At 48.0% G+C, this 20,227-nt stretch overlaps 9 protein-coding genes across 9 annotated transcripts; 4 read left to right on the top strand and 5 right to left on the bottom strand.

Moving 5' to 3' along the window:
* Positions 1-557: 557 nt before the first annotated feature.
* LY89DRAFT_714710 (HET-domain-containing protein) lies at positions 558-2,463 on the bottom strand (the record flags this gene model as incomplete). Its single annotated transcript, XM_018218149.1, has 1 exon — positions 558-2,463. The coding sequence occupies exon 1, from the start codon at positions 2,448-2,450 to the stop codon at positions 558-560; it is 1,893 nt and encodes a 630-aa protein (XP_018075976.1). The 5' UTR covers positions 2,451-2,463.
* Positions 2,464-2,811: 348 nt separating this feature from the next.
* LY89DRAFT_714709 (NAD(P)-binding protein) lies at positions 2,812-3,834 on the bottom strand (the record flags this gene model as incomplete). The annotated part of the gene is made up of 2 exons (XM_018218148.1): positions 2,812-3,150; positions 3,205-3,834. The coding sequence occupies 2 exons, from the start codon at positions 3,832-3,834 to the stop codon at positions 2,812-2,814; spliced, it is 969 nt and encodes a 322-aa protein (XP_018075975.1).
* A 1,490-nt stretch (positions 3,835-5,324) lies between these two features.
* Positions 5,325-7,226, top strand: LY89DRAFT_729132 (alpha/beta-hydrolase; the record flags this gene model as incomplete). The annotated part of the gene is made up of 3 exons (XM_018219346.1): positions 5,325-5,591; positions 5,669-5,967; positions 6,014-7,226. 3 exons carry the CDS (start codon positions 5,325-5,327, stop codon positions 7,224-7,226), a joined length of 1,779 nt encoding a protein of 592 aa, XP_018075974.1.
* A 189-nt stretch (positions 7,227-7,415) lies between these two features.
* On the bottom strand, positions 7,416-9,982 carry LY89DRAFT_714707 (acid protease). The gene is made up of 3 exons (XM_018218147.1): positions 9,527-9,982; positions 9,201-9,475; positions 7,416-9,154 (listed from the first exon to the last, which is right to left on the bottom strand). Exons 1-3 carry the CDS (start codon positions 9,637-9,639, stop codon positions 7,545-7,547), a joined length of 1,998 nt encoding a protein of 665 aa, XP_018075973.1. The 5' UTR covers positions 9,640-9,982; the 3' UTR covers positions 7,416-7,544.
* A 948-nt stretch (positions 9,983-10,930) lies between these two features.
* LY89DRAFT_664797 (uncharacterized protein) lies at positions 10,931-11,797 on the bottom strand (the record flags this gene model as incomplete). The annotated part of the gene is made up of 2 exons (XM_018212800.1): positions 10,931-11,611; positions 11,735-11,797. The coding sequence occupies 2 exons, from the start codon at positions 11,795-11,797 to the stop codon at positions 10,931-10,933; spliced, it is 744 nt and encodes a 247-aa protein (XP_018075972.1).
* A 598-nt stretch (positions 11,798-12,395) lies between these two features.
* Positions 12,396-13,508, top strand: LY89DRAFT_664796 (uncharacterized protein; the record flags this gene model as incomplete). The annotated part of the gene is made up of 3 exons (XM_018212799.1): positions 12,396-13,194; positions 13,247-13,411; positions 13,483-13,508. The coding sequence occupies 3 exons, from the start codon at positions 12,396-12,398 to the stop codon at positions 13,506-13,508; spliced, it is 990 nt and encodes a 329-aa protein (XP_018075971.1).
* A 305-nt stretch (positions 13,509-13,813) lies between these two features.
* On the top strand, positions 13,814-14,603 carry LY89DRAFT_379009 (uncharacterized protein). The gene is made up of 2 exons (XM_018207116.1): positions 13,814-14,375; positions 14,433-14,603. The coding sequence occupies exons 1-2, from the start codon at positions 13,939-13,941 to the stop codon at positions 14,452-14,454; spliced, it is 459 nt and encodes a 152-aa protein (XP_018075970.1). The 5' UTR covers positions 13,814-13,938; the 3' UTR covers positions 14,455-14,603.
* An 881-nt stretch (positions 14,604-15,484) lies between these two features.
* LY89DRAFT_379002 (uncharacterized protein) lies at positions 15,485-16,997 on the bottom strand. Its single transcript, XM_018207115.1, has 4 exons — positions 16,519-16,997; positions 16,370-16,406; positions 15,988-16,231; positions 15,485-15,939 (listed from the first exon to the last, which is right to left on the bottom strand). The coding sequence occupies exons 1-4, from the start codon at positions 16,668-16,670 to the stop codon at positions 15,668-15,670; spliced, it is 705 nt and encodes a 234-aa protein (XP_018075969.1). The 5' UTR covers positions 16,671-16,997; the 3' UTR covers positions 15,485-15,667.
* A 2,396-nt stretch (positions 16,998-19,393) lies between these two features.
* Positions 19,394-20,077, top strand: LY89DRAFT_379014 (uncharacterized protein). Its single transcript, XM_018207117.1, has one exon. The coding sequence runs from the start codon at positions 19,475-19,477 to the stop codon at positions 19,982-19,984; it is 510 nt and encodes a 169-aa protein (XP_018075968.1). The 5' UTR covers positions 19,394-19,474; the 3' UTR covers positions 19,985-20,077.
* Positions 20,078-20,227: the final 150 nt, after the last annotated feature.

Below are 20,227 nucleotides of genomic sequence, written 5' to 3'. Positions count from 1 at the left end.
GGATTTTGCGGCAGAATAAAAGTATTTTCTTGAGTTCGAAGCTACGCGCAAAATATCAAATGTCTGCATGTACAAGTTTCTCCTTTTTGTCTTCTATATTTACTCAAACATGAAATATGCTTTGAATCAAGATTATAGGAGCACGTGATGTAATGAATGGTACATAGACCGTAGAACACTTTCTGGAAGCCTTGCGCGTATTATTTACTGGAAGGGGCGGTGCGCCCTCGCTTACCCAAAGCCCCTTTCTTAAGCCTTAATAGCTTGAGATAGTTTACTATTACTCACTAACTCAAGGTACAGCAGGTAAAAGCTCGCTCGGGGGCGAAGCATTTACTATTACATTAAGTGGGTATTTTGAAGCTTTGAGAGTACTGACTTTAAGAGGACTAACTTTAAAAGTGTTAACTTTGAAAGCTTGATATTAACTAATTAGAAGCCCGGATCAAAAACAAACTACTTGTTTAGTTAGTTAATAAAGCTTTTAGTCCCACTCGCTTTAGTTTTATCACTGACATTGGACCTTTGGTGAGTGAACTGGCTAGCTAGCCAAATTGTCAATTCAGAGTGTAAACGGCCTGCGCCTTCTTATCTCGTGTCCATCCAACTTCGCCTTCAACGTAACATTCCCCAACAAGAACACAATTTACAACAGAATTCCACAGCGCCGTTTCAAAATTTTGCGCCTTACTGCCATCCTCATCAGTCGACTTCTGATTCGCAACAAGAGTTTGGAGCGCATTTTGCAATTCCAAGTTCTCATCCTCTGATACGATCACTGGCCGAACGATATAGGCCACAGGAGATCCTGCCAAGAACACAATCCTATCACCTTCTTCTGCGAATTTCGACACAACAGCCGAGAACCCTGATTGCGTTATGGCTAATCGTCTTCCTGTTAGAACACTGTCTTTACTCTGTTGTTTCATCAAGTAAAGCCACATTAACGACTCAAAACCATCACTGTCTCCTCCTGCCACAATGATTTGCCGTTTCCCTCGCTCAGTTACCCATGTTTTGAAGTTTTCCACAAACTTCTCATGAAGTCGAGCTTCTTCGGGAGTAGAGCTCGAAGACAATTTGGGAAGTTCTGTGCCTAAGACTTTTATCCATTCCTCGTGAATGATCCTGCAAAGGTCTTGATGTTGAGTTTCCCTGCCACGGAGGTTGAAATTTCTATGTCGACCCTCTTCGTCTCCTGACCACCAGACCCCCGATCCGGTATGATAGAAAGTCGTTAGCTCGGTTACCGCTTGCTCGTAGACATTTCTCTCAGTCTCTGCGAAAAATTTTGGTTCCGGTAGTGTGAGACTGAGACTCGAAATATGATCAACTTCGTAGCCAAGGTATGATAGCACAGGATACCTCTTGTGCTCAAGGATGAAGTAGTTTTCTTTAGCAACAAGACGCTGCGTGTTCAGTGTGTTGTTCCTGTACATAGTTGCCAGTCCAGCGGAAGGCATACTCCAATCAGGAGCCCAAGAAGCGAGATCTTCGACACGACTCTCTTCACTATAATCAGACGTGTGATGAAAAAGGGTTTCGGGACCAACAGCTTCGAGTAAATACCTCGCTGTATCATTGTATGTCTTTCCACAACTGGTCTCATAGTCAACTTTCACATATGCCTTCAGTTCTTCGACATCAGCAGCTATACCCAAGTGTCCAAATATGAAATCTCGTGGGTTCGTGGCGCCTAAACCTCGCCTCGCCGTGAGATGAACGAACAATTTCTGTTTATGAACGCTAATAGCACTGTTCATGTCTCCGAGTACTTGCAGCTCTTTACTCCTTTGTCTATATCCTGGGGATAGCAGAACTCGGCAAAGATTGGTCCACCTTGCTCGCACTGTCCCGCATTGTACCCGAGGATCCTTTGAAAGGAGTAATTCCTGGAAAATCCAAACACGGCTAAACCACGGCATCTTTAACAACGTGGTTTCGGCCATAGTCTTCAGTCCATTGATGTCCCAGGGGCTGATAGTACCCGACGTATTCGAGGGAATAGCTTCCAAGACTTTCTGCCCTGCTGCCTGGTCACCGAGGTAGATGACAGTGTGACTCGCAGTCGAGTAAATCTGCCCCATCAACTCCACCTGGCTCCCTCTCTCTACCAGATTCGATTGATCGATACAAAGCGCATCGGCCCAAATCCTGACTTCCCTCTTTTTATCCCTCAGCGCCTTCAATGCATCCTCAAGACTCTTTCCGATCTCTACTGCTGCCACTCGTTTGGCGCCCTGAATGAAAATCAACCCTTTTTTAGCAGCAGGATCACCCCAAACGTATGATAGTGCTGTATAATGATCGATGATCTCTCTATCGCACTGGGAAATCGTGGTGCATTCGAGCGTACAGTAGAGGGGCAAGAAACGCTGTTGGGACGGCTGGAGGAGAATCAGGCGGAATGAATCGGGATATTGGAGAGGGTGGTATTTGAATGTTGCCATCGTGAGAGTCAAGGTTTAAGATATTGGAAAGATGATGATGGAGAGGAGGCTTTCGAAGAACCGCAATGTGTTGTCAGCCTGGAGCTGCAGCTAAGCGAGGACTTGTTGGATTTGATAGGCAGACATACATTCTCAACATAGCACCTAGGTACCTTAAAGATTGCTTTTATAGGTATATCTACGGCTTCTAAATTGTTAAGTATATCAAGGAAGACGATTGTGCTTGAGAACTCCAAACTACATTCAAGAATGTATCTCGATCACGTGCCACACTTTCTTTCGTTGAAACTGTAGGTACTTCCCTACTTCATATCCACCTATTACCGAACTTTAAAGCCCTCCATATCATCCAAACCGCATTTCAAACCTCCCTCTCGATCTCCAAATCTCTACAAATCTTCCCCCAAGCTTCCTCCTGACTCTTCACTTCCAGACTAGCCCCACTACTCTCCACCTCATCATCAAGAACAAAGTACTTCCCACCCAACCCTCCTCTCTCCATCTCAAACAAATCAGCAACAGCCTTAGCAGGCACCTCTGGAGGATTAAAAGCATCCTTCTTCAACCTTCCCAGCACCGGCCTTACGAACCCAAGAACAACTTTAAGCGAGTTCAGCACCCAGTGATCTAAGCCCAGGTTCGAGTCCCCAGACATACCGCCTGGGTCTAGAGACACGATTTTTATCGCGTTGTTTGGTTTCTTTGTTTTTTGTTAGGACAAGTGAACGTGTAGAAGGGAGGAAGATGGACGTACAGCATCCAAGCGTCGCTGCAGCGCATGTGATGCCATGATGACCCATAGTTTACTTGCTCCGTATCGTTTCATTGCATCTCCTAGCCCCAAGTTTTCTTCGGCATGCTCGCCACCTATCTCGGTCTTGGTTTCATTCGAGAAGTAGTTCGCAGCTGCCATTGCATGTGCTGCACTCGCAATGTTGATTACCAAACCACCGTTCAGTACTGGTAGCAGCTCTCTGATCAACAAGATTTGAGCTAGGACATTGATACCATATATCTCATTCCAGCCATCTTTCGTCTTGGTGTCCTTCAGCAGAGTATTCATCGCAGCAGAGAGAACCATTCCGCCAGCGGAAAACCGGGGGATGTCATTCCTGCTGACACGTTCTCTTATGGTTGCAGCAAAGGAACGAATGCTATCCAAAGATGAAAGGTCCAGGGTTTGGAATTCGAAAGATGCGTTGAGAGTCTTTAGTGTGGACGATACGTTGATGGTTCGAGGATCGGTAATTTTGCGAGCTGTGAGGATGAGGTGGTATTTCTTAGGACGGAATCGTGCTATTTGGAGAGCGATTGCGGATCCTAGGGAGCCGTTACCGCCTGTTATGAAGATTGAACTCTTGGTTTCGGAATTTATAGAAGCCATGATAAAATCTTCTTGTGATATTTCGGCTCTTATAGACTATTGTTGTGGAGCCACTCTGGAGGTATGAGGTGTTCATGTCAGGCTTGCTTTGAAGTATATTTTATATATATCGGGATAGAATTAAAGCGTCGGCTTCTATTGAGCCGCAAATGTCTCCGAGAGGAAGAACTCAAATACCAGGCAGTCTTTGGACTTCTTTACGGCCAATTAAACTTTGATGCGAGAAGGTGCAGCAGTAGTAGCGGCCGACAGTGATTCTCCGGCACAGCACGTCGGTTTCTAGAATTTAACAGGTCTATGCAATTCCAATTGACTCTTCGAGGGCTTATTAGTGACTGTACTTCAGTCACTCTGTTCGGTTTCTAGAATCGCGTATGAATGGACATCGCAAACATGACTTGTCGTTGACCTGTGATACCAAGGCCATTACAACTCAATATCTACTAACAGAGGCTACCGGATTGCAATGAGAGAAGTCGTATTCCGGGAAGACAATAGCAAGAGGCAGAACCCTAGGAAAGTTCGATGGAAATCATAGACGTGCTGAGACCTTTCGCAAAACGTGTCCACTAAGTGAGAAAAGCATGACGAAGTTTCAACAAGTGTTGTAGAAGTATTGAATAGGAGAAAGAAAAAAATGGAGTCGACTGTGATTCTGAATTACTAGAGAAATGTTTTTTTTCAAGACATCTCCTGAAGCTTCCGGTTGTGATCGTGCTTTCACTAGACCGTGGGACCGCCAGCTTAGCTTACAAGCTCATGAGCTTATTCAAACCTCATCCCATGCTTCCTTTCTTTCCGACAGAACCTCCAGTCTCCAACCAAATCAATTGCTTTCATCTGTAAAGCGTCAGTCAATTGATGCCTAGCAGGCACTTCCGTGTACCAAGGCCCAAGAACTACAACGGTACTGGATTTTTGAATATTGACTCCACGAGTAGTTTCTTCTGGACGCAGTCAACATCTCGAGCCCAGCTATCCAGATTCTGGTATGCAGTCAATTCTTTGAATGTCACGTTCTATCTAATTTCGCATGCACGGTTCCATGAATCCCTGTCAATCTGTCTGAACACCTCGGCAGGATTTTCCCCCGCAAAAGACCTCCTCCATCTTTCCAAGTTCTCAACGCATCATCACTCCTCTTTCTCCGCATTTTCCACACGTTCCTGGCCTGCACTCCGCTCGGTGATTATCTATTCTCATTTGGCTACTGGTCGACTCACGCCACGTAAATGTAGTAGCTCATACCTTGACAGGTCGACTAGTCTCGATCCTAGCGGCACGTCTCGCATGTCTTGCTCTATCAGGAAGAAATGAACCACCTCCGCCGCGATAATTACCCCGTGGCCGAGTCAACTCGTGGCTACTGGGATCAATGAGGCAGGTAGGTAGGTAGGTCCATTTCAATACAAGATATAGGTGTAGCCATTTCCCGTTTTCTCTCTGTACCTGCTTCTCTGCCTGCCAATTCCTCAGAGACCTCCCTCACCATGAAGCTCTCCATCCTCTTCACTCTCACAGCAGCAATACACATATCCGCCACCTCCCTCCTCCTCGAAGACCGCCAATCCGCAAACTGGACGATTGGACAACAGGTCCAAACCACCAGCGGAACAGTCAAAGGCCACCCCGCGACAAACGACTCCCAGGTCTCAGAGTACCTAGGCATACCGTACGCCCAAGCACCGATAGGGGACCTACGCTTCGCTGCCCCGGTTAAATACGCAGGCAACGCGTCCCTCAACGGCAGCGCGTTCGTAAGTCTACCTCTAGTTTTCGGGTGGAAGAACTATATATACTGTATGTACATAGGCTAATATCCATCGTCTGCCAGGGATTTTCGTGTCCGGTGAAACAGGGATCGAGTTCCCTGCCCACGATTCAGGAACTCGAGGCCGCGAATGTGACGGCGGTGGGGATACAGGTACTGGGTATACTGAGCAACGATGATGGGGTCTATGGGGAGGATTGCTTGAATTTGAATGTGTGGACGAAACCGCAGACCGGGGAGGCGAAGAAGGCGGTGCTGGTTTGGATCTATGGTGGAGGGTTCAACAGTGGAAGTTCGTCGATACCGGGATACAATGGGGCGAATATTGCAGAGTTGGAGGATGTGGTGGTGGTTTCCTTCAAGTAGGTTGTTTTTCAAGCGGATATGTCCTTTGCTAACAGGCAGAAGCTATCGACTAAGCATCCTAGGCTTCCCAGGCAATCCCTCAACGACAAATAACCTCGCTCTACTGGACCAAAGATTGGCAGTAGAATGGGTACGAGACAACATTGCCAACTTCGGCGGAGACCCAACCCGAATCACCCTCTTCGGCCAATCCGCCGGCGGAGCCTCCGTTGATTTCTACTCATACGCCTGGAACAGCGACCCCATCGCCGCAGGCTTCATCCCCGAATCCGGAACCGTATTCAGCTGGGGGCTACCCAACTCCGCCGCCTCCAGTGCCTCCGCCTGGTTCACCGTCACCGCTGCCCTGGGCTGTGGAAATTCCGCCTCAGACCCAGCAACCGTCCTCTCGTGCATGAGAAAGCAGACCTACACCGCAATCCTAAACGCCATCCCCGCCTCCACCGCGACGGGAGCACTGCTCGGCTATTTCGGCCCCACGGTGGACGACACGGTCGTCTTCTCCAATTACTCCCAACGGACACCCGCCAGCGTCCCGATGCTGATCGGAAACAACAACTACGAAGCAGGACTCTTCCGCACCGAATTCGCGCTCTCAGGTATCTTCCTCTCCGATACCTTCTGGACGGATTTCAACCTGCAGGAATTCACCTGTCCAACCGGAATCCGCGCCAATGCTTCCCTCGCGGCCAAGAACCCGACGTGGAGATATAGATACTTTGGCGTATTCCCAGATATGGCAGTCTCCTCTGAAGCAGGGACTTACCACGCCGCCGAAGTCCCCATAATCTTCGACACGGTACCATCTTCGCCCGGCCCAACGGTTGCGGAGGTCAGTATCGCGAACTACATGCGCGGAGCCTGGGCGGCGTTTGCGAAGTACCCGGTGAATGGGTTGACGGGGTATGGATGGCCGGGTTATAATACGAGTCAGGATAGCTTGGTGAGGTTGGCGTATGAGAATGTGACGGGGGTGAATGGGATTAATCCGTATAGGTATGATGCCGATTGTGTGTTTGTCAATGTGAGTAGTACGAATGGGTCGGAGTCGCCGGCGTTGCCGGATTTGGGGGCGGGGGTTACGCCTACTGGGACGGGGACGGTGCCAAGTCAGACAGGCGGTGGGGGGAGTAGTGGGACGGGGGCGAGTACGGGGGCGAGTGCTACTAGTACGAAGAGTGGTGGGGGGAGGGTAGAGGTTGGTGGTTGGGTATGGATAGGGATGGGGGCTTTGGTTGCTGCTTGTTTATTGTGAGTGTTGGATTTGGGAGGGGAGGAAAATCTTGTGTACATGAAATGAATATACCCCTATCTTGTCTCGCTTGTGTTTTCGAAGCGAAGTATCCCCCTATCATCCTTATTAGTACAAAGTGAATGCAAATTTATATCTCAAGATGCGTAATATATATTCTCTTTATATACCTTACTGTACTGTAGGCCGAATCTTTTCCCATCTCTCATACAATCCTATACAGTCATTCCCAAACCCTATCTTATATGTGCTGAAAGGTATCATATACAACCTAACCAAACCAAAACCTCCTATTCCCACATATCCCAACACCCACCCACCTTACAACCTCTCCTCAAACCGACTCCCCCTCCTCTGCACCGGCGAATTCGGACTCCAAGTCCCCTCACTAATCGTCGGACTATGTCCCAACTCCCCACTCGTCCTCACAGCACCCCTCGCCCTCCCCATAATACTCGGCATCGTATCACTATTCGGACTAACAATATCCTCCTCCCTCTCCTCCCTCTCCCTCCCCCTCTCTGGCATCGGCTCGCCCAATCCCCGTTCTTCAGCCTCCATCTCCGCCATCGGCGTCTTCGCCTTATGCTCCCTCACCGGACTCAACCCTCCCCTCCCCGCCGCCCCACCACTCATCTCAACCCCCGTCCTCGCATGCCCATCCCCATTCTCCGAACTCGTCGCCGAGGCCGGCGGCACATCAGCTTCCAGCTCCTGCGGCACCATAACAGGGATCCCCCACTTCTCGACCCGCGCATCCTTCCCATCGACCTCGTTCGTTAATCCAGACGCCTGCTCGCTATACGCGGACGTGGAGTGCGGATCGACGCGGCGGCCGGGATCGATTTCGTGGACGGGACCTTTGGCTTCTTCGTCTCGGCGGATGGCGGCTTCGCGGTTAGTTCTGCGCCGCCGGAAGATGCAGAAGAGGAGGAAGGCGGCGAGGAGGGCGGCGAGGAGGATGCCGACTGTGATGCCGGCTATGCCTCCTCCTGAGAGCTTAGAGGAGCCTGTGGAGGCGGAGCCGGATTTTGAGCCCGGTGTGGAGGAGGTGGAGGATGGGGCGGTGGAGGTGCTGGTTGGGAGGTTGGCGGGGAGGGCGATTACGGTTGGGGACGCGGAATCGTCGAAGATGGATTGCGAGACGTTGAAGGTGCGGGAGTTGTAGTGGGCTGTTACGTATGTTTCCTGGAGGAATGTGCGGCCGAGGGTGTACAAGGAATCGTCGTCCGTGGAGCGGATGGGGAAGTAGAAGCTGGTGCTGTTTGTGAGGACGGGTTCGGTGACGTTGAGGTCGAATGCTGCGTAGGGGAGCACAAAGTCTACTGTTGCGCCGCCGGATTTCTGGTTCGCGAGCGTGAAGGTTATGTTTGGGTTTAGGGACTGGAGGTTGGAGTGCGTGCTGGCGTTTATGAGGTAGAGGCCTGATGCTGAGTCGAGGGTTAGACCGAAGGCTTTTTCGAATGCTTGACAGACTGTTGTTGGGAGCCAGAGCTCAGGGACAGCTGAGTCGATGAATGCGAATTCAGGTGCAGACATTAAGGTTGTGTTTCCAGAAGATGTAGTGGATATTATAGAGCGGATCGTTACAACGATATCTCGTAGGTTGTCGCCTGTCATAGTGAAGATCACATCGTTGGGTGTGAATCTTGACTCGTCATATCCTCCGAATATCAAGCTTCCAAAAATGCTCTTGAGACGATAGTACGCTCCGGCAGTATAGCTCCAACTCATGCTCGATATCGTTCCATTCGAATATAACGTATCCGAGAAACTTGCTTGAGGATTTCCATACGTCGAGAAATTCGTGGGTTGGAAACCAAGCCCAAGTATGCCGAACCACCAATAATTCGTAACAATCTCAGCAACAATTTGATGCGTCAACGTCGAATCCGAAGTATTCGTGTATCCAAGTCCCACCGTATCAAAGCCTAGACTTCCATCAGCTCTGCCTCCATGTGTTCGCGGAGAACATACCATATTGGCCCACACCCTGATATCCCAACGTAGCATCTAAACCCAAGAAATCCTGATCACTCTGTATCCAAGTCGACGAGTCCGTAGAATTGAACAGCCCCCCTCTCGCATCACCACAATTCGACGATACGCCCACACTCGTGTTGCACACACCGGCCGCAGCACCATAAATCACCCACGTCTCCTGCCACGAAGTCGCTGGCAGGACTCGATAAACATTCGCCGGCGTCCCGACATGAATCTCGAACGTGCTCCATGTCCCGTCTACTCCTTCCCTACGTCCCAATTAGCACGTCGCACAACGGCCGAAAGTGAGACATACGCACCAGTGTTCGGACGGCGTTGCGATAATAGGAGCTTTCAGCGTGATGTTATCCGCGGTAACACCACCCGCCACAAATAGCAGACACGCGACAACGATCGGAGAAAGCGAGCGCATTATCAATTGTCCAACTCAATAGAATAGCTGTATCTTGAAGACGCGGAATAAATACATACTCCACTTGAAGAAATCTGGGGAAGATGAAAAAGAATAAAACCTATCTTAGTCTTAGCAGCAATGAGCTCATGCCCGTCCGCTTTTCCAGGCCAGGGCAGCCAAACTGCCATGAGGTGACCTACCTACCAGCCTTAGGTACCTACCTATCGCCCATGGGGAATCGGGCCCGCCGTTCAACATCTGCATGGCGGTCACAAAAGGCCATGACAGGTCCAGAAGCGGGGGGATCAGCGAACATTCTTTCTCTGTTGGTGCTCAATTGCTCGTTGTGGTTGCAGTGCAGAAAATGACGTTCGTGACGATGTTTTCCAGTGGCTGGCTGGAAAGTTGGCAGCCAGTGAAATACTGGGCTCGCTACCGAGGCGTCAGGGGTACAGGGCTGGAAGCGAGGGGTGGAGGAAGGGCAGCTCCGCGATCTTCATTGTTGACGTTGTTTGGTTATGCTGTACCTGCACCTTGTTTGGGATGATTAGTGTGCAGATAGATAACTGTGTTGGCTGGAGTTGGAGGTCTCTGGAAAGGAAAAGGGGGATGGGATTGGGCAACGTTCTATACATCTTGGCGCTATAGGCAAAAACTTGCACAGCAATACTGAACTCATAACTGAAAAAGAACAATAACAAGGTATGCTGAAATGCACAATTGAAATACAATTCAGAAGCGAAAACATCTAATTCCTCCTTGCAGCATTCTGCCAATTCCGATACAGAGACTTGTCCCAGTTAGCGATCTAGGCTGCCGCCACTTGCCTGTAGACCTCATGCTCAGACCCATTTGGAAGCCGTACGGAATTGTGTAAAGAACCTGCGGTACGATCCGGGGATTGCAAACGTGTGGGGCCTACCACGTTCGAACTGTCTTTCCACCTCCCGCAAGGCTGCTTCAATATCCTTGGCGAGACAGCTCTGTTTTCCAGTTCTCAATGTAGAAGCACGTTCCATAAAGTATTTTCTGATCATCGTAGCAGTCTTCAAGCCTGGGAAGCTCGAGACCATCGCAATAAAAGAGGCCATTGATTGCTGAGGAATCGACGCATCATCATCTGCCAGAGATCTCTCGACACGGGTAAACGTTTGACAGTAGCTAAGTCCCCCAAAGGAATAGCCCATGTGAATTTCTCGAAAGTGCGATTTTGTAGACCGCCCGACTCTCTAATGATATCGCGCACAATGTCAGAAGGTATGATGTGAGTTGGTGATTCAAGCGTTGAAAATCCACAATATCAACGCTTCTATCTTCGAAACCACGATCTAACTCTCTGCCACCGGGTTGACTGTTCCAGATCATTTGCGAGTGGATGTTCTACCTCATCCAAAGCCGTCTCGCTGATGAATTGCAGTCCTGGAATCTGCCAATTGGGACACCTCCTCTTTGGCTCCAACATAAAAGCATTTATGTAGGTAATCATTTCTGGCGTAGTGGTCATACCGCATGGAATTAAGATCGTTTCGAGGCTCTGAAGCCGGTGGATCTCATAATCGTGGTAGTGGTGGTGGTGATTGTTGGTAAATACCAGCCGCAAGAACGTGATGAAATGTGCAGGAAGGACTACGCGTCGTATAGAGATCAAGTCTTCCTTCGATATCGATAGCGTGAATGTGTTAAGTCGACTAGATAGGGATTTAGGTGATTCTAAAATGCTCATAACAGATTCGGACTTCTCAAACGTATTTAGCACAATGACATCCAGGTCCAAATTGAACCTAACCCCATTACTTCCAAGGGGTAATCGAATGCTGTATATTCCTTTGAACATCATAGGATATCGTGGTAAGAACAGAGCTCTAGATTCTCTGTTAACTTGTAGGACGTTCGGGACAACTGAATCGTTAACTGCGCGTCCAGATATTGCGTTGCCATAAGTTTCGCGAATCCTTATACGAATGTATCGAGGCACAATGGTGAGTTCCCACTAAAGCAAGTTACCACAATTCTTCTCTTGAAAACAATAATTGAAAAAGAAACCTCGGTCGGGGAGCTACTACAGCAAACCCGCTAAATAGCGAGGCTCAGCAAAAAGGAGTTTGTTGCTTACGATTTGGATTCTGAGCTCTAGAGGCAGCTCTCGGAACCGAGGGAATGATGGTTCTGCTGCCATGGCAAATCGTGAGGACAATACAACAACTCGAACAAGAAACTGTGGCAGGTCTCGACAGTTGAATATCGCCCTAAGGTGGAGCGTATTTTCTTCCGTGAATTTTCGTCCGCGATTTGATGCGCGATATGATGTCGTCTGCAAGTTGCTAGAACATCGGAATTGCAATCGATAGATCGAAAAGAAAAATACCAGCTTATTCGTACTTATATCTCTTCAAAACGAAAACGGCCTTGTTTGAGGCTAAGTTGGATGTGATAACAAAATGCGAGGCAACAGCACGATGACTTAGGACACAATGAGTTCTGTCGGAAAACAAGGGTACACGCGTTCGCACCGATGTCAGGACTTCTGACAGTTCTTTGTTATAGCAAGAGGTGCGGTATCAGCAAGAGAAGATGAGAGTCTATTTCGTTATGTTGTTGGATGTTGAAGAAGGATGATGTTCTGGAGATGTAGATTGGAGGAAGGCGCTAGTGAGGGGTATTTTGAAGCCATTCCCAATTGGGCAACTCCGCCTTCATTCTGAACATCATAAATTCGTCGAGGAAGACTTCAATCCGAGAAATCATTTCCAAGTCAAAGACATACTATAACAATTATGTCTACTGACAAGAACTCGACAGAGTCTCTAGCTTCAGATGTCAACTTCCTTTCCTGCTTACTCACCCATCCTCAAATATCGGATCTCTCGTCTCATCCACCAGTAGACTGCATCACATTATGTGTATCTTCTGTGCTATACCAAGCCACCACCCTCTTCGAGATCTTACAATCGCATCCCCGCCTTACAAAGTCTCTCGTTCTCTGCGGCGGCATCGGACATTCCACCCCGCTTATCTACCAAGCTGTTTCCCGCCATCCAAAATACCGCACCATTACTTCTGAAATTCAAGGACTTCCTGAAGCAAGAGTACTAGAAAGAATTCTCAACGAGTTCTTTGATATCGAGAAAATCACGAGCCAAGGATGCAGGATTTTGATCGAGGATCAAAGTACGAATTGCGGAGCCAATGCATCGAAGACAAGGGAATTGCTGGAGAAAAATGGGATCGAGACTCCGAAGAGCATGATCGTTGTTCAAGATCCTACCATGGCTCTGAGAACCGTTGCTTCCTTCCAGAAAGTCTATGAAGGCGTTGAGATGGATATCAGAAGTGCACCTATATTCGTCCCAGTGACGAGGGTGGGACAAGAGGGGCAGGTCGAATGGGATACCAGCGATGTGGGGATCACGATAGAAGGGCTTTGGGAGAAAGAAAGGTTCTATGATTTGATCATGGGTGAAGTACCGAGACTGAGAGACGATACGGAAGGATATGGACCCAAGGGAAAGGGCTTCATTGTCCATGTTGATATTCCAGGGGAGGTCGAAGATGCGTGGCAGAGGCTAGTCAAGAGTCTGGGAAGGAACAGATGATGCCGTTCGAATTTTGACTGCTCCAATTATAGCAAGCAACGGACAAGCTACGCTTTCGCCTGATTTGTTGAGCAAAAGGTTCGTGGACATGGTGGCTACTACTTCTCACTACCTACCTCAATCTACCACACCTCTATGCCCACAACATATTACTCATATTATCATAACCTGGAAGTATCTCTTCGAATATGTTGTCGGTAAGTCACTTGTTTCCTCTTGCCTTTTTTCTTTAGCTGTGTTACTCATGAATCTCTTTATCGTTTCAAAGTCAAGCTGCCGGTCTATGACCCATGAGTACTAATTCAATGATATTTCCTCCGCCATCCTTCATGTAAAGCTCGCCAATTAACGCCAACAGATTCGGAGCACTCCAAACGATTTTCCACATGGCAAATTCAGTCCTGGGATTGCGTTGCCGAGAATACAATCTGATTGGCTAACCGTTCCTCGAAACACAACCAATCCGATATGCATCCTCTCAACAACCCAGCCCCAGCCTCAGCCCCATCACCTCCGCGAAGAACATTCTGCACACCTCGAGGAAATCAAGGGTTTTGTTTCTGCTCCTGATGTAGAGTCAGAGCCTCTTGATCTCGCTCCTCTGGTCTTGTGACTCAACGCCTACACTCACTCAATCTCTAAATACCTCGAGATATCGCGCAGTCTACCTCTGCAAACCTCCCAGCGGCCCAGCTTCGTTAATCCCGCGTGAAGAATCTCAGCTATGGACCCCATATCTATACTCACGCTGACGGGCACATGTGTCAAGCTTGTGAGCTCTTTCGCCGGAGTTGTCATGCAAGTCGACAGCATAGTAAAAGCTTACCGCGATGTTCCTCGTGATATCGTCTTGCTACGGTCACAGGTATCAACGACCAAGACAAGCCTCGATAAGCTCCGTCGCTTGCTCGAATCTAATCATCCATGCTTCCAAGGCGAGATGGACATGGAGACCCTTGAGATCAGCCTCGATGCTTGTGGGATAGTGGTCAGCGACATTCAGGTACATGTCACGGCTGTGAGCCAGGAAGTATCAGGCTTCCGGAGGAAGGCGTGGAAGCGCATACAGCATTTATGGGATGCCGATGCGATGAAAGAGAATGAACGACGTCTAGGACTACAGTTGCAGTCATTAAGTGTATTGCTTACCGTGTGTAGCTTGTAAGTCGTCACGCTCCCGTCCCCTTCGGCCCTTGGCTAATCCATTCTACCCCAAAGGGAATCTGAAGGGCAGCGTTGAAAGACTTTGGGAGCGAAAGAGACCCAAAGAAAATTCCAAATTGCGAGAGATGATGCCTCTTCGTACCTGGTCTCCTACGATCGAGACACCATTGTCTCAAACGACGATTCTGCAACATTCAGCAAAGAGTTCGACTTTGATGAGGACATTGCAAGGTCTGGGCCTTATCAACGACAGTTGAGACGATTTTACCAGTTGAGTTTAGAGGAGAAGAGGACGAGCCAGGCGGGTTCTACCGTTTCGAATCCCGTCCAGCCTGCCCAGACCACGGGCCAAACCCAGGATATTACGCAGGGGAATGCCCTCAGACACCTCTGTTATCATTCCTGGAGAAGCAGTGGCGAGGATGCCGTATCCTTTGCTGTGTCTTTTCCTTCGCCCTCTTCCCAGCTTGACAATATTCCGACGCCTGATCCCAAGGGCAAGAGCCGGGAAATTGCCGAAACAAATGCAATCCCCGAATTCAACCTTCCAGCTCATCCTGAGAATACAAGTATTCTTCCAAAAGCCATAGGAGACCGGCAGTCACTTGCTATCAGCTCTATGCCTACGATACAAAGGACGACTTCTGGCACGCATCCTGCCTCGAGAAAGGATACATATGCACTGAGTGATGTCTGGGTGCCTGCTCGCCGCCGTCATTCCTGGAAGCTAGACGAAGCAGCATTGAAGGAACTGAACTTGCAATATGACGAGATAAGAGCAATTGAAGAGGAATGGAAATCTTACAACTCAACTTTTGACGCCGTGATACGTCGCCGAAGACGAAAGTCGTAGACTGAGAGAATGGAGAGAAGGAGGAAGACCAGAAGACCAAATGAGACTTGTCAAACAATGGATAGGTCATGAAACGAGCAGAGTCGAGTCTAACATTCTTGAGGGACTAGACAAGCCCAAGGAGACAATGGATCTGCGCCCGGCCCTAAGACAGACCCAAAGATATCATGACCCCCAGTCCTGAACAGAATTTCTTCCCTCCTGATTAACGAAGGACACAACCCGGAGATCTTTCTTGATTTGCGAGTACAAAAACTTATGAATACATATCTTCAAACATACTTTCCAATATTACCCCCTCTCAATAAACCTATTGTTACAAAGTCTTCTGCCCATTACCTTCCCTTACTCCTTCCCTATTACCTCTCTCTCTCAAACAGAATCCAGTCAATAATCCCACAAAGAACGTTCACCATCACCCTATACCCGCCTCACATCACGACCTCGGCGGCCCCACCTTCCAACTGCCATCCGCACAATGAGTAAAAATAGCATCATGCATAGAAATCTGGGTGAAGTCCACCGTAAGCGTAGTGGATAACGCAGCAACATTAACCACCGTCCCCAGAGCCCAACTGCCTGCAGCAATATAGTAGGTGTTCTTTGGCTCGAAGAAGAAATCGGTGCCAGGGATGGCTGGGATCGTTGCTACAGGTATAACTTGGCCGGTGTGGGGATCTGTGGCGCCGAAGCCGATGCAGATGTTGCCTGCTGTGTTAGTTTATTGGACACGAGGACAAGAGGAAGAGGACTTACTAGAATTAGGATAGCTGAAGGAAGAATCGCAGCTGATACCGTAGGAATTTGGGAGTGTGCCTTGTGTCATGGATGGAGCACCCCACATGGGATCTTTACCGTTCTTCTCGATAGTCGACAAGGCGAGTTGGGTTCCGCTTGAGGCTGGTGGTGTTCCATCGTTGCTTGAGAGAGTGATGGGCGCTGAGTTGCAGCTTGTGACTGTGACGCCTGCAGACAGAGTCTTTGGGGATGTGCCGTAGATCTGTAGTAATGAAGTTAGGGAAATGTCTTTCGAGGAGATTGGAGTGAACAAAATGTTATATAGATTAAAGCGATGTCTGAGGTGGGATTCTGGCTATGCTAGGATAGTGAAGGTGGAAGGGTAGGGGAAATATCATACGGCATAGAACGTTTTCTGCATGCTGAAGGTGCAGTAACTATGAATTGTTAGCTGTGATTAATAAACAAGACATTCAATACTCCCACACAAAATAGAAGTGAACACGAAGAGAGGAATATATTCGACAAATGCTATGGCTTGTGACTTACCTCGAGTTCCCACTCACGATCATAGGAGACCTCTGATAGACATTGGTAAAGCAGTCGGGTGAGTTTTGGGGAGTTGGAACACTTTGAAACAAAGAGTAACTTCTGTTGATGTTGGATGAGTTGAAGATCTGGATGGTGTATGTGGTGGCCATTTTGAATGTTGTAGTGAACTGGTCAATAGTATTGGAGATAAAGATGATGGATTAACACAACAATATATGGTGAGCAGGCGATGTATTTATATAAATCTTGAAAGGAGAAAAGAACACTTGTCCTGCCTCACTCTCCTTTCTGGATGGTGGCATGGAAAGAAAACTCAGCACACCTTTAGCAATATTTCAGTGTCTCGCTCCGTGGTACTCCATTTGGACCATTGCTATTTGTTTTTCAAAGAGCGAGGGCAAGTGGCAAGCTGAAGACGAGAAGATATGGATATCGGACTTCAAATCCGATTTAAGTACTTGAAGAGGCACAATCGTGACTGCTGAATCTTGAGATCTGAAATGAAAGACTTAGCACACCCAATCGGACGTGTCAGGAGGACTGAAGCTCATCACAGTCAGTGTATTCAGTGTGATGGCTAAAGCTTGCCTTGGAAAAGAAATCTGCCCATCTGTGGTTTCTGAATCTGGCTTTTATGCACATCTTACGCAAGCCTCAATCTCGGAGGTATTTCCACCAAGCCATCTCTTCTTGGCGGAGGCGCAGATTATTTGATTTCGAATTCTTCTGATCCAGAGCGTAAGGTGAAATTCAGGCTTTCAAATGCTCAGCTGTGGATCAATGTTCTTTCCCTTTTCCAGAATCATCTCTGACGGCACCGAGCAGCCGCGGTTGGTACTAAAGACTTTCACGGCACGGAAATGCCGACATGGAATCAGCTAACAAAGATTGAACACATTAAAAACAACAAAGATCAAATAACGAAGAAGATAACGCCGACCTTGATTTGAGACGAAAACAGCGGAACGGCTCAGCGGTTGTTCTTCCGATCCGGGAGGCGCCATTCGTCCCGATGCAAGACATTTGTGGCTGAGACTTGCAGGTACGAGCGTCCAGAACACCATTTCGAGTAGCAAGAGTCAAAGCCATTGGAACTTGTGGACCTGAGTGAAGGATGGCTGCTCGCGTGGGATGGACCCTTGAAAAGCCGTTGGCTGCAGCGAACATTCTTTTTCGCAGCATGATCTTGGCTGTGCGATTGACACGTAACCCTTTCTTTGTTAGGCATTGTCAGCAACGTTCCTGATGCCAGAAATGTAAATTTTTTCAACTGAGATCAACAGCAATCTCCAGCCTGTTTGCATTGAAAAGAAAACATCGCGAATCCATCTAGACTTGCTGTTGAAAAATTGTCGAAATCATAGCAAGCAGAGGCTTCGGGAGATAAATCTTGTGAGTCTAAAAAGATATCTGAAATTATTGAGATCGCCTATTCAAGCTCTTCTCGAGTACGACCTAAAAGTCTTTGCTGAATAATCCAATTGTGATGACTTAGAGTGATGAAATACGCTTGCAAGTCGGCACAGATATATGCATCAAACTAGCTCTGTCAACAACGAACTACTTCGCACACACATCATCTCTTCACAGCACCTGCTACTAATCGCACAAAACCAGAGATCCTCAAAGCCTCTTGGCACGTGCCTGGCACGTGTTCTAGATCAACCTCCTTACCAGGTGCTCATAGCGTATATATAGGCCTCAAGCCCATGGAGTCCCGAATCGTAGACGGAACTCTCTATGTAGCACAAACCCTATCTCTTGCAGACAACATAAGTGACCAAAGGATATATGGAGACAATGAGGGGCTGTGGAAAGTCACAGAATAAGTCAAAAAAGCCTACAAAGGACTACGAAAAAATCTTGAAGTAACAGAGAAGCATAACTGAAAGGGTATAATAAGTGTAGATTTGCAGAATACATCAAAGCTAGAGGTAAGAAGGTTGTTGTGCAAATGAAGGTATGGAACTACAAACCTCAATTGCGATCTTGGGACAGGACTGAGTGTTGGTTATACTAAGAGCAAGGAAAACAACAATCTAGTGGGATGGATAACCTTAAAATGGTAATTTGAACAACTTTGCTTGATATTTCCAAGAAAGCAATGGGAAATGGAACAAAAGCAAGAGCGTCTGGTAGTGAAATAGCGGCAGAAAAGAGACGAAGGCGGTATGAATGCCGACCGCCTATGTCGTTGAACAAGTTCTGATTGACATTTGCAAAACGGCTAATGGTTGCTTCGTATCGATATGGAGGCGGGGTTTGCGGCTTCGTCCTCCGCTCCAACTTCAAGAGTCAAGAGCTCTTCTCACTGGCAACAAAGACAAGTACTCTCAATGTTTCGACTTTGTATTGCTGCGCCGCAAGAAGTCAACATGGAGCCCAATCAAGCACCACCCGTTCCCTCTCGTAGCATTGTAAGCTTTTCATCTGCAAGAGATGCCGCACAATGACTAACGCGTTATTACAGATCCGGTCAACGAGTTACACTCACGTACCACGAGCTATGAGGAGAGAAAGAAGCGTATACCGTGAAATAGAGAAATGTGTTTGGTATTACGAAGCCAACAAAAAGGATTCTTTCTTCCTCGACAAGGCACGGATGCTCTTGTCCCACACCGGCAACAACACCGTTCCGCTTCTGGGTCCAGGTTGGAAGAATGATCTTTCGAAGGAAAACTACCTAAAATGCAAAGTCGCATTCGGCAAAGAAAACCTGACACCAGACGAGGCAGCTGATTTTTCTCGTATGATCAGGGACGATTGGTTGTTCGCTGAAGACGAGCCTCTAGGAGTATGTCCTTGTCCTCTTTAGCCCGCCTGAGCACCCTGCCTCTCTTGGGGCTTCAATAGCGAAACTGTAAACTTCAAGCTAACATATTACAAGGAAATAAGTGGCGAAACGTACCGCTACCAATATGGTGTACGCAGCATCATAGGATTCAAGGAAGAGATGATAAAGATGGACGCATACATCCACTTCGATAGAGCCGTTCGATTCATGATCTGTGCCGGACATAAATGTGGTAGTCGCAGCGACAATCGCAACGACGCAGAGATCGTCGGCGCTGTTCTGGCCATGGGATGGTGCTATATAACTCCATATGCTGGTGTCGATCCCAAGGAGTGGTTTGACAAGCCAGTCACTAGAGACAGGTTGCGAGATCGAATCGAAATCTTGCGGCAAAGGCTCGACGCACATCAGCACTCGCGACAGCTTTTAGGAGAGGAGGAATCGATGAGAGATGGCATTCATATCGCAATTCATCAATGCGAGGACGATATAGGACACCTTCTTCACTTGTTGAGCAAGATGAACCATGCAGCAGGCAATGAGGACAATGATGCAACGGAGCAAACTGCTACTGAGGGCAATGTCGATGATGATGAGAAGCTGGCTGGGGAGGTTGGCCAATTAAATATCAAGGACGCGATCAAGCAGCAGGACTCTGTGCCAGAGTAATTTGGTTCTCGGGCAACAACTTTCGAGGTATTGAAAGAATGGGGTTGTTGATACGTCTGACTGCTTGGTCTACGGACTTTAAGATTAGCAGATAGAAATGCATATCCATCAAGTAAACAATCATTCCAATAGCGTGTTCAATCTGACCAGAAGTAATCAAAAGACCCGACAGAAGTCCTTGGACATGCCTCCAGCACTTGCTGCAAAAGCCCTCCTAGTAAATCAAGTGAACCACCATATCAA

Source organism: Mollisia scopiformis (assembly GCF_001500285.1).
Source record: "Mollisia scopiformis unplaced genomic scaffold LY89scaffold_4, whole genome shotgun sequence".
Classification (NCBI taxonomy): domain Eukaryota; kingdom Fungi; phylum Ascomycota; class Leotiomycetes; order Helotiales; family Mollisiaceae; genus Mollisia; species Mollisia scopiformis.
This window is presented reverse-complemented; position numbering and strand designations above follow the sequence as displayed.